At 36.2% G+C, this 13,899-nt stretch overlaps 1 protein-coding gene across 3 annotated transcripts in view; it reads left to right on the forward strand.

Annotated features, from left to right (window-relative positions):
• The window catches only part of LOC115214333 (pendrin), an 86,892-nt gene that overhangs the window by 22,654 nt on the left and 50,339 nt on the right, over positions 1–13,899 (forward strand). For 2 of the 3 annotated variants that reach the window (XM_029783517.2, XM_029783516.2), the window contains exons 2-3: positions 10,691–11,020; positions 12,154–12,264. In XM_029783517.2, the coding sequence (XP_029639377.1) occupies positions 10,750–11,020; positions 12,154–12,264 (382 nt within the window). In that variant the 5' untranslated portion in view covers positions 10,691–10,749. Of the gene's footprint in view, positions 1–5,084; positions 5,126–10,690; positions 11,021–12,153; positions 12,265–13,899 lie in introns of those variants that run through there. The other variant, XM_036504677.1, reaches the window with a different exon arrangement.

Consider the following 13,899-nt stretch of genomic DNA (forward strand, 5'->3'; position numbering starts at 1 on the left):
TATTTATTATTTATGCTCTCAATAAGTTCCTTTTATAAGATTATTCTGTGAAACCACTTTCAGCTTGATGACTGCTTCAATGCAGAACCAAAATTGTTAAAATGTCTGCACTAAATGGTCCTTATTCATCTCAAACATCACCTGGACAATGGCAGATTTCAGTGAAGCTTTGGCATTGTGAGAACATCAGTTTGTTCCTTTTCAACAATACATCAACCATAGTAGTTCCCTTTCAACAATACAGTGTTACATGGCATTACATGATTGTAAAGATTGTCTGACATCCAATCTTGGACATGGTCTTTGTAAGAAGGTGCTGATCCTTGTTGAAATATGTTTGACCTTCTACTACATACTTCATCCATCCAGGGCTTAATTTTTTCCAGGGCCTCAACATATCTAGCAGCATTAATTCTAAGACACTGTGGGAGAATGTGAGATGCCATGACATGATCTTCATTACTCACCTCTCCTAAAACCATCACAGTTGCTGGAAACTTAGTGTTCACCACTCTCAGGGCATCAGAAAGATCTACACTTAACCATCTGTCATTTCTCTGATTAAAGTTTTTCTTATTAAAAAAGGGCCAAAACATACCATGTTTGTAAAGGCTTTTAACCTTGTTAACTAGCCATTTCGCATGAATCAAATGGTTTTTCCTGGGTCTTTGCAGACATGAATTTGTCTCTCCTCAGCACACACAATTTATATTGAATGTCTATGTGCACCACAGTTATGATAGTCCACTCCAATGCTCAAAAGCTTTGGCAATGGCCCTCTTTGATTTTCTAGTATCATCATCGATAATTCTTTTAACCCATTACATGAACTGCAGTGTTCTAATTGTGTCCAAATGTTTAGAACGTTTGTTTCCTCTTTGGTACAAATGGAAAATTCCCACCAGAGGCTTCCAATTCCATCCAAACTTTGTGTACAAAAAACCTTGCAACATTTAGAAAGTTGGCAATTTCTAAATTACTGTTTTGCATATATGGCAACAATGATTGCATGCTTTTCATTTCTTGTGTTAGCATTTTTTTTTTGCCATGGGGGATTTGAAAGATATAAAAACCTTTTCATTGATTTGAAAAGAGTGATACTGATAATTAAGTGTCCTCAATTATCTCTTACACTCAGTATGTATGTGTGTGTATGTATGTTTATATATTTGTATACATGTGTGTGTGTGTGTGTGTGTGTGTGTGTGTGTGGTGTGTGTGTGTTTGTGTGTGTGTGTGTGTGTGTGTGTATGTGTGTGTGTGTGTGTGTGCACGTGCGTGCAGAGAGAGATGGGTCAATTTACCACTATGTGTGTGTATGTATGTTTATATATTTGTATACATGTGTGTGTGTGTGTGTTTGTGTGTGTGTGTGGTGTGGTGTGTGTGTGTTTGTGTGTGTGTGTGTGTGTGTGTGTGTGTGTATGTGTGTGTGTGTGTGTGTGTGCACGTGCGTGCAGAGAGAGATGGGTCAATTTACCACTATGTGTGTGTATGTATGTTTATATATTTGTATACATGTGTGTGTGTGTGTGTGTTTGTGTGTGTGTGTGTGTTTGTGTGTGTGTGTGTGTGTGTGTGTGTGTGTGTGTGTGTGTGTGTGTGTGTGTGTGTGTATGTGTGTGTGTGTGTGTGTGTGCACGTGCGTGCAGAGAGAGATGGGTCAATTTACCACTATGTGTGTGTCCTACTGTCCTGCTGTTGCAGAAAAGAAATAACTTCCAGAAATAGAAGACAAATCTCCCTCAGATCACACATCTGTTTTAAAGTTGTTTGAAATAACAACCAAATCTCTTTCAAATTACACACACCTACTGGAAGAATTAACTGGAAAACTACTTCCTGATACACAAAAGGATACTCTTTCACTCTCTTTTACTCTTTTACTTGTTTCAGTCATTTGACTGCGGCCATGCTGGAGCACCGCCTTTAGTCGAGCAAATCGACCCCAGGACTTATTCTTTGTAAGCCCAGTACTTATTCTATCGGCCTCTTTTGCCGAACCGCTAAGTGACGGGGACGTAAACACACCAGCATCGGTTGTCAAGCAATGCTAGGGGGACAAACACAGACACACAAACATATACACACACACTCATATATATATACATATATACGACAGGCTTCTTTCAGTTTCCGTCTACCAAATCCACTCACAAGGCATTGGTCGGCCCGGGGCTATAGCAGAAGACACTTGCCCAAGATGCCACGCAGTGGGACTGAACCCGGAACCATGTGGTTGGTTAGCAAGCTACTTACCACACAGCCACTCCTGCGCCTATAAAAATATTTAAAAAATAGACCCATTAAGATATGTATCATACCCAACAAAATTCCTTGTATTTTTATTGTATAGCTATATGCTGTAAGTTCAAATCATGATGAAATTAACTTTTTCTTTCATCTTTCTAAGTTGATTATATAAAATAAGAACCAGTTAAGCACTGAAGTCAATCAAATGAATGTGTATCAGTAACAAATAAAACTGTGTTTATATAATTGTGTCTGTTACCATTTCTAATTTCCCATGTTTATCTCTAATGAAATATCACCTCACTACCTCCTTCCACATTCTTTTCTTTCTCCCTCACACAAACAAACATCTATTCTCACACACACACACACACACATATATTCATATATCCACCCATGCATTCATTCATACATAAATAGAATTGTAGCTTTATATACATATTTATTCACTTAAATACCTCCGTACATCCACACACACACATGTTCTTTCATACATACATTCAATGCCTTACATTTACACACATATACTCACACATTCATGAGCATATATAGACATATGCTTTCAGATATAACAAGGCTCTGTTACATTCAAATGTACATGCTAACATATTCATAAGCACATACATAGATATGATTACACACATAAACACATTTCTCTGCACTCATACACACATACACATTCTTAAGTACACACACATACACAATGCATATTTACAAACATGTCTAAATACATGTACACTTACCCTCACACTCAGTTTAGCACTACCACCTGGCACCTTGGATGTCTGTATCCTTTGTAAAAGATATTAATTTGAGGATACCTTCTTCTTTCTCTTCCATTGGTTTTGAATCCCTTATAATGGGTCATGATCGCTGCCTTTCCTTCTGGCTAAAAATTAAAAAAACAAATTTAACCTCACAAACACGGACACACGCATACACAAAACTGCCTTATCTTGGTCCTAAGTGTTTTGTTATCTCCAATAATTTAAATTACTCTGTTTACATCAGTCAAATCTCAGCTCTAGAATGATTTATTTGTGTTATTCTTCATGGGATGGGTAAAGGGTAATGACTCCCTTCAGTCATGAATGACCATGGCATTGCATCTAGAAAGTTCCCTTCTAAGGCACAAGTTCAGGCAAAGTTGTTGTTTATGGAAGCTCAGCAGTCACCTATGCATACCAGCCTCCCCTCTCCATGTCATCCATGTTATCCAAAAGAAAGGCAAAGACCAATACAGCTTGGCACCAGTGATATTGCAGCTCATTTCTACAGCTGAGTGAAATGAAGCAATGTGAAATAAAGTGTCTTGTTTAACATCACAACACACAGCTCATGATTGTGAGCTCGATGCTCTAACCACTGCGCCATGCATCTCCAGTTCACTCAGCTATAGAAATGAGTTACAACATCACTGGTGCCAAGTTGTATCTGTCTTTTCCTTTCCCTTGGACAACATTGGTGGCATGGAGAGGAGAGGCTGGTATACATGGGCAACTGCTGGTCTTCCATAAGAAACAACCTTGCTCGAACTTGTGCCTTGGAGGTGAACTTTCTAGGTGCAATCTCATGGTAATTCATGACTGAAGGGGTCTTTTTTACACGGAGGTGGTAGGGCACAAAGAGGAGGTAACTCCACCAAAGAATGGTCTGACTCAAAATGCCAACATCAGCTTCAATTGTAATGATAGACATTGAGTGTAGGTATTAGTTCAACTTCTCAAAACATGGCTGGAATTTGTTTCAGAAATAGATGATCTTTAGTGTGATATTTTAAGATACCTTGCAGTTTACTACATCAGCTTTAAGGATCAACTAAACCAATTATCTACTGTGCTACTGTTTAGCTAACTACATCCAGCCATTATGAGTAAGTGGTTGGGGGTCAAATAACATCTACTATGCTTTTGTTATTTGTTTTAGGTACCTATGTAGTGAGCAGATGTAGACACCTTCTTGGCCCCCTTACTCTTGACCCTACAGAACACCCTATATGTGACAGTTTGAGAGAGAGAGACTGCTGCACCAGCAATCAAACGATCCTTATTTATAGCTGAGTAGGCAGGAGCAACAGAAATGAGGAAAACACATAGACTGGGTCAGGAATCGAACCTGTGCCATGATCCTCCATCATGAGCCAAACATTCAAACCATTAAGCCATATATTTATGGTGTGTAGCAAAACAAATAGAATTAATGTTGAGTGAATAAATTTTAGTGAAGGACACAAGGAAAGGGATCCCAGTACCTTTCTATATTCCAGCTGTTTCTTCTATCGATTACTTCTATAGTTACTACAATGGCTCTGAACTGTCTGAATGAATATCCTCTCAATCCAGATCAATTTGTACCACCACTACTTTTTCTTCCTCCTCCGGTTACTCTTGTTATATCCCACAGTTCACACCTTGCACTAAATATTGTATCCTATATTTCCTCCTGAAACAACATCCCTCTTGAACTCTCTTTCACCACTCTTGTTTTTTATTATTTTTACTGACTCACACGTCGAATGTTGAACACATCTTTTGCAGCAACCTGGAAGGAACTGCAGAGCCTCACACACCATTCACTTTATTTTGCTGACTGCATTAACAAACAAAGCTGATAACTGCTCCATCATATTAATTATTCTGTGGGTGTACTTTCAGTAATAATAATGTCCCAAAAAAACATACTGATGGTGTTATCTGTTTATGCTGTTATCCTGGTATCTATTTACATAAGCTTGGTTTTGAATAAATGATATTTCACATATTAAGAAACAAAACACATGGAGAGTTTCGTCAGAATCTCGCTGAATAATTTATTAGGTTAAAACAGTTTAGACAGTGAAGTTTATAGCTGAATTTCACAATGGGAACACCAGGTAAAAATTGACATATTTACTATTTACATCAGCATTTATATATATATATATATATATATATATATACACATACATGTGTGTGTGTAATGTATACATGTATGTATGTCATTATTCAGTTTTATTTCATGTATATATGTATGGATTGATGGATGGATGCATGTTACACCAAGGAGTGTGTGTGTGTTCACTATTTATAATTTTTGCCTGAAAATCTGAGATATGGAATGATTGTTATACACTGATATATTCAAACTAGTTTCTTCATTTTAGTTGTTATAGTTACAGAATGTCATCCATTGTGCCCTCTGGCCTTCAGGTAACTCTTATAGGTGTCTATTACACCTTCCGGCCTTCTTCAAGTGTCTATCCTATTTATTAGTGTCCCTGGAATTAAGAAAACCTTTTATTCTAACCAGGAGTTTAAATTATCCTAATTTTATTGTCCTGTGATATTCTTGTCTTAGATACTCTCCTGTACATGATAATGCTTGCTTATACCATTTTAAAAGATATGGCTCTGTTATCAAGAAGTCTACCTCATGGCCACATTGCTCCAGGTTTAATCCTAATGTGCAGCAATTTGGGGGTTGAACAATACTTTGTGAGTGGCATCTGGTAGGTAAAAATGGTGCAAAAGCCATCATATATATGCATGTATATAAAATAGCCATCTATGTATCATATTTAATGTATACACATCATTGACATGTATCATGCTATGGTTTTGTCTGAGGGAAATTTTTTCATTGATGTGCAGTTTTAAAAATACAATATACAGGGGTTGGACAAAATAATGGAAACACCTAGCATCATAGCATCATAATTTTGAAATATCTATAAAACTGTCAAAGGCTTGTTTATTTTTATGGTTTTTGATTTATTATTAGTGTTGCGTAATGTGATTTGCTAAAATTGCTGTTTCTTTTCAGATATTATTAGAAAAAGGTAATTAAAACTCATTAAAATGACAGATCTATTGGACTTTCAAAGAGGTCAAATTGCTGGTGCTCATATGGCAGGCACTAGTGTAATGAAAACAGTTGAAATGTTTGGTGTATCAAGAAGTACTGTCTCGAAAGTAATGACAGCCTTTGAGAAAGAAGGTAAAACCTCCTTGTTGAAACAAAACTCTGGAAGAAAGCCAAAACTTTCAGATAGGGACCGTCAGACTCTTATGCGAAGACTCTTATGTGAAAGTATCATAAAAGTACAGCACACAAAATTACTGCAGAGCTTAATGACCACCTCGAGAACCCAGTTTCTATAAAAACTGTTCACCAGGAGTTGCACAAAGCCAGATTTCACATGAGGGCTGCAATCAGAAAGCCAAACGTTGCAAAATGTTTAGAGTGGAGTAAAAACTTACAGAACTGGTCCCTAGAGCAGTGGAAGAATGTTATTTTCTCGGACGAGTCATCTTTTACCTTATTTCCGACCACCAGCCAAGTATACGTGTAAAGACAGTCAATGGGCAATAAACTGCGCTTGCGAAGACCTGTTGAGGCAAGTGAAGTTGTTATTGTGGCCGGTGACAGTACTGCCTGATTGGTACTCGTGCTGGTGGCACATAAAAATCACCATTCAAGCATGGTCAATACCAGTGCCGCCTGACTGGTCCATGCTGGTGGCATATAAAAAGCACTATTCGTGCCTGATCGCTGCCAATATATATATATAAATTTTGTACAATTCTATTATTCTTTCTATTCTTTCATTCTTTCCTTCTTTCTATCAGCCCTTTCACACTTCGTTCATTCTACTCTTCGTTCTTTTGTTCCCCCTCTCTCACATTTCCTGGCCTTCTCTTCATGCTTACTTTCCCTCTTCTTTCACTTCACTGTCTCTTTAATTTTTTTTTGCCCTCCTTAATTCTTCTATCCCTCCGCCTCTACCTCTCTCTCTTTTCTCCCCATGTGACTGGTGTTCAGCCAAGCCTGACCTTTCTTTCTTGGTTTAACTACCATCCGTGCAACATCTATATTCCTCTCTGTGCCTATCTAATGTTATGTCCCTGCCATAAGGCTTTACTTCCACACACGCCAGTTTAATTTAATTCATCCTTAGTCAAAAGACATCTGTTCTTATGTCCTGTTAATTGCATTTGTATTTGTGTAACATTTCTCTTTTTTTACCGTCCTTGTTTTCATATACATTCACTGCTTTCTTCCAAGGAATCTAATGCTCTTAGCTTAGTTTTTCTTTGGGGCTGGCCAGATTGGAGCAATCTCGAGTATAACCAGCCAAAATTGCAAAGATAATCTGGAACTCGTCTGAGGATAGAAAACTCCGAATGACCCATCCTTGTTTTCTTTGTATCGCCTGTCTGGATGTTTTGTTGTCCCCTTTTTCTTTGTATCACTTATCTGTCTGGATGTTTTGCGTTCTTGTCCCATTTTTGTATTTTTTATATATATGTATGTGTGTCTTTGTTTGTCCCCTCACCACTACTTGACAATTATTGGTGATGTATTTACATTCCTGTACATTAGCAGTTCAGCAATAAGACCAATAGAATAAGTAATAGGCTTCAAAAAAAAAATTCTTGAGGTTGATTTTTTTTGACTAAAACTTTCCAAGGCAGTGCCTTAGCATGGCCACAGTCAAATGACTGAAACAAGTAAAATATATATATATATATATATATATATATATTGGATAATGTACTGTTACACATGCTGTGCCTGTGCATTATATATATATTGGATAATATAGTGTTATACATGATGTATCTGAAATGCAAAATGGTGATGGTCATGGATGAAATTATTTTAATTACAAGTCTGCTTGATCATAACAAAAGCAATAACAACTCTTTAGACATAAAAGAGAAGTAATAGCTTCTCAATATATCATCTCAAGTGCTGTATATTACATGACAGAACCTGCTTCAGTCTGTCATAAACCTTTTTATTGCCTTCCTATGGTTTATTCATAGATTTACTGTCTTCTCAATAATACTATGAACAATGGGAGGTGCCATATTACTGGCCTGAAATATTCTGATTTAAAAAAATTACCTGGTATATATTTATTACATTGGTGTAATCTCTGAGTAGTTTATTCTCAAAACTATTTTCTTTTCCTTTGTCAACCATTCTGTTTACTTAGTGATTTTCTCATTACTACTTTGACAAAATGCTAAAATGTACAATTTTCTGATGAAGTCAGAATAAGTCTTAATTATGTACAGACTTGTCTCCCTTACTCATCGAACTATTTAAAATAATATTAGTCATTGACTAATACATTTTTTCCCTCTTTGTTTAGTTATTTCTAATCAGATTTCTTTTAATGTTCTTTGTACTAACACAAATTTAACAATAGTATTGTCTAAAAGAAGATCTACAGGGATATATAGCTATCTTCTTCTATACTCTCATCATCATAATCACCACCACCACCACTACCCATCCATTCATTCATCCATGCATCCAATCATCCATCAATCTGCTCTCTTATTGAATAGTGGTTGCTTTTATGATGTAAGTTTAGCCAAGACAAATCATCATCACAGACACATTAGTTAATGCAATCCTAGATATGTAATCCTAGATACACTGTGTTTGACAAAAACCTACATGAACCTAAACAACACAAAGACTTAGTTAATATTACTGATTTATAGGGTGGTGAGCTAGCAGAACTGTTAGCGTCATTTCATTCATCTTTATGTTATAAGTTCTAATTCTACTGAGGTTGACTTTATCTTTCATCCTTTCGGGGTCGGTAATATAAGTACCATTTGTAATTGACTTAACCCCTTCCCAAAAATTGCTGGCCTTTTGTCAAAGTTTGAAATCAATGTTACTGATTTATCAATAAATGCACATTTAAATTTGTACCTTTGCTGTGAGATTGTAGCCATGGCTGATGCCAGTATTGTATAATTGGCCCGTTTAAAAGTACCCTTCAATCATCGGGCAATATGCTGTGCTTGAGAAGACCTGTTGAGTCAAGTGAAATTGTAGTCTTGGCCAACTTTGATATTATTAAGTTAGTTTTTAGAACATAAATTAACATGAAATTTTAGAGGAAGGTTTTTAATTTAGGTTACTTTAAAACAGGAAGTTTGTATTGTACAACTAAGATTGGTTTGACAAGTTTTAGTATTCAAAGAGTTGAATGCAAGTCCTTCACTCATATATTTACATAAATATAATACTTAGTACAAGTCATTTTAATGTCATGGTTTAAAGTTTCAGATTACTCTGTCATATTCAATGCTTATTTATTCATATTGTTTTGAATTCATTGTGCATTATCATCTAGCTTTGAGATTTTTATGTGATTGCTTATTTTTAGAATAATATTGTTGGGTAAGTGTGAGGGGTTGGATCTGGCCAGTTTAAACATAAAATGATTAGAATATTTGGGCTGGATGTGGCCAGTTTAAATACTAAAGGGTTAAAGTTAGAATTAGGGTAAAAAATCTTTCAACTTTGTTTTTACAAAGGTATGAAACTAGTATTTCTCAAGGTGAAGTTTGTTGTTTACTGACTGAGATGTCTTTCTTCAAGAAGGTTGTCACAATAAAAAACACTGCCATTTATTTTGTGTTGGGATGAAGCTTAATACACCCACCACCCTAGCTAACTTTAAAATACCACCTGTTCTTCGGGTGCCTTTAACAAGCTACTACAGTGAAATGCATGCCAACTCTTCTGACAGTAAAGAGTATTGGTGGAAAAGGTTTTCCAGCAGAGACAATAGTACAGGGGATTATACAAACTTTAGGAAACAGTTTGAGAGGCTGCCCTCTTGGCTGATGTGTAGAATTGTATCTTCTTGTTCTTCTCTTCAGCAACCATATGTATTTTTAGGGAAGAAGAATTCAACAATTAAACTGAGCTGTTAATCAACAACATGGACATCATCATCATTACTGGCAGTTAAAAATATTGCAGACACTATTGTTGCTGTTGTTAGTGTTTGAGCAGACCTTTACTATGTCATTCAACTGGCTAGAAACAGCAGCCTGATTTCCCTCAAATCACACCTTACTATCTTAAAAAAAAAGGAAGGACACATTGAATAATGTATTCCTAGAAAGCGATGATGGTCACAGATGGAACATCCTTTTACGTATCTGCTTTATCAGAACTGACTTATGGCTAAACAACACATCTCCTTACTGATTCAAGTGTCAGAAACACCATTTCATTTTTCTACAGCTCACTCAATACCTGCCCTTAACTCATTCGTTATCATAATTTTGTTGTAATACACAGTCTTTGTTTCAATAAAGTTTGAAAATAATACACCACTTATTAAAATAACTTTGACATTATCAAGCTGGTGTTTGGAACATAAATTAACATGAAATTTTGATGTAAAGTTTTAAATAAGATAATTTTTAAAAAATGAGTTTGCATCAAAAAACCAGATTTGTTTCCAACAGGTTGGTATTAAAAAAAACAAAAAGATTTAAATCTTTCGTATTCTAAACATTTATAACTAGATTTAATAACAGTGCTAGTTTGATGTAGACTGCCCCAGCAATATTTCAGTTTCACACATATTCAACTATATATCAAGTTCTTTTTGGTTTTTTTATTTTGTTTTCAGGTATCTACAAGGTAGCCGAACAGTGTGGCCTTAATCCTTCACCAGCTACTCAACGCCAAATGACAGACTCATCAGACAGATGTTTCATTAACATAAAGCGCCCAGTATATAAGACAGATGAATTCATTAAAACATTTCAAAAAGAGATTACACCACCTAGGTGGCATGCTAGGTTGGGTCTCTACCTCAGGAATAAAATGAAGTGCAGTAAAAGGGATCTTTTGGGGATGTTCCCTATCATTAATGTCATTCAAACTTACCAACTAAAAGCGTTCATCCTTGGTGATTTCATTTCGGGAATTACTGTTGGCTTCATGCAGTTACCTCAAGGTCAGTAGCCATGAGTGTGTGTGTGTGTGTGTGTGTGTGTGTGTGTGTGAGCATGTGAGAGAGAGACTGCATATTTATGTGTATGTGTTTATATATCTGTGTGTACATGTGTGCATGCATGTGTATATATGTGTGTACAAATGTGGATGTGTGTGTTTGTGTCAATAAGTGCATTTATGTGTGCATGTGTTGTATATTTGTATACATGTGTGTGCATGCAAGAGTGTGTGTAACTGTGCACTCTTACATGCAAATTAGTGCATTTTTATGCACAAGAGTGTGTTTAAGTGTGCATGTATTTGTGACAGCATAGTGTGTCATATAACAGTGTAATGTCAATATTGTAATATTTTAATGCCATTGTTGTGACAGTGTTGTATAAGTGTTGTGCTAGTGTGGTATAAATGTTCTAATAACATTTTGTCAATGTTGAGATAGTGTTGTAACAGTGCAGTGTTACTGTTGTGACAGATTAATGTGTCATTTAACAGTATAATGTCAGTGTTGTGACTACATATTATCAATTGATGTGATAATATAATTTTGATCGTGTGCCCATTTGTGATGTAGTATTAGTGCTGTAACAGTTTAGTACCAGCTTTGTAACAGTATAGTAGCAACAATGTTGTTGGAATGTATTGTCAATATTGTGACCACTGTGCCATTGTTGTGACAGAGATTGATGTTGTGATAGTGTAGTGTCAGTGTTGTGACAGTGTAGTTTCAATATTGTAACCACTGTTTCAGTGTTGTGACAGTGTTGTTTCACTGTTGTAATACTGTGACAGTGTAGTATCAGTATTGTAACAGTGCAGTTTCAATATTATAACCACTGTTTCAATGTTGTGACAGTGTTGTTTCACCGTTGTAATACTGTGACAGTGTAGTTTCAATATTGTAATTATTATGTCAGTGTTGTGACAGTTTCATTTCAGTGTTGTTTCAATATTGTAACCATTGTGTCAGTATTATGTTGTTGTTGTTGTAATAGTGTAGTATCAGTTTTATGACTGTAGTGTTTGAGGGCATTAAAGTAGCCTGAAGCTAGACATGTCTGTTGGTTTATGTACCACCCTTGTCTTAATTAAGATCACTACAAATTTTAACAGTTACCATTATTTTGTACACCTCAGGTATGGCATATGCAATGCTCTCAAATCTTCCACCAGTCATTGGACTCTACATGGGCTTTTTCCCTGTTATTTTATATGCTATCCTTGGAACATCCAAACATCTTTCTATGGGTAAGTTAATCCCCATCTGCATATTACACCCCTCTCTCTTTTTCTCTCTCTCTCTCTCTCTCTCTTTCTTTCTTTCTCTCTTTGATATCAATAATAATACATTAAGCAATGCAATACATGTTACTGTTGCAACTAAACACCAGCCATGGTTTGTTTGTTTACCCATTTTACTCTTTTATTTGTTTCAGTCATTTGACTATGACCATGCTGGAGCACCGCCTTTAGTCAAACAAATCTTTGTAAGCCTAGTACTTATTCTATTGGTCTCTTTTGCCGAACTGCTAAGTTATGGAGACATAAGCACACCAACATCAGTTATCAAGCGATTGTGCGGGGACAAGCACAGACACACACAAACACGCACACACACACATATATGTATGTGTGTGTGTGTGTGTATATATATATATATATATATATATATATACACGATGGCTTTCTTTCAGTTTCCCATCTACCAAATCCACTCACAAGGTTTTGGTTAGCCGCAGGCTATAGTAGAAGACACTTGCCCAAGGTGCCATGCAATGGGACTGAATCTGGAACCATGTGGTTAGTAAAGAAGCTACTGACCACATTTGTTTCCTTTTTTATGTCTGTTTTTCAATTCCACCTCATACCTTGAAGTTATCCCAACAGCTCATCACCATTATTTTTTTACTGCTTTCCAGATCCACTCAATCACTACTACCCTCTCTTTTAAAATAAAAAACAAAAGAAACTTGTTCTTCTCTGGCCCCTTCTCTCATACTCCAAGCATAAAGTTGCCCCCTCAAAGCTCATTGTCTTCCAAACTGTATGGCAGCATCACTAGTACTGGTAGTGTGAAAAATGCACCCAGTATATATTTGTTTCTTTATTACTCACAAGGGTGCACCCAGTACATATTGTTAAGTGGTTGGCATTAGGAAAGGCATCCAGCCATAGAAACTGCACCAAAGTAGACATTGGTGCATAACAGTTCTCTGACTCCTCAGGTCCTGTCAAATTGTTCAACCCATGCCAACATGGAAATTGGAATGAGGATGATGATGATGATGATGGGTGGGTGGGTTCTCCTCCTCCTCCTCCTTCTTCTTCTTCTTCTTCTTCTTCTTCTTCAAATATAAAAATATATATCACAATATCATAAAATCTATTAGAATTTACTATTTTACAATTCTAAATCTGGTGTTGAGGATTTTATCAGTTATTAATTACTAGAGCTGGTGTCCATCATATAATGGGTGACCTTGGAAATTGTCACCACAAATAGATCCTAGGCAGAAAGATGATAGATGGATAGTAAGAGGAGAGAATAGGGGAGTAAGACAAGGAACAGTGGAGAGTGTATGGATTTGTGACAGGGTAGAGAAAATGGTAGGGATGGAGTTGAAAAGGTGAAGTGTAGGTTGTGAAAATGGAGGATCTAGAACTATCCAATACTATAAGTGATATATACAGACAAAAGGTGTTAGGGAAGGTAGCCATAGATTGGGGTGTTTATTTTTGTCCATATTCTGCTATTTGTAAAGCTTCCATTGTTCCTTTTCTTATTTCTTACAGGATTCTAAATAAATTTGAAGTACTGTCAAGTAGTATTACCATCATTATCATTATTGTTAAGGTGATGAAGAAAGCAAGCTGGCAGAATCG

Source organism: Octopus sinensis, linkage group LG7 (assembly GCF_006345805.1).
Source record: "Octopus sinensis linkage group LG7, ASM634580v1, whole genome shotgun sequence".
Lineage (NCBI taxonomy): Eukaryota > Metazoa > Mollusca > Cephalopoda > Octopoda > Octopodidae > Octopus > Octopus sinensis.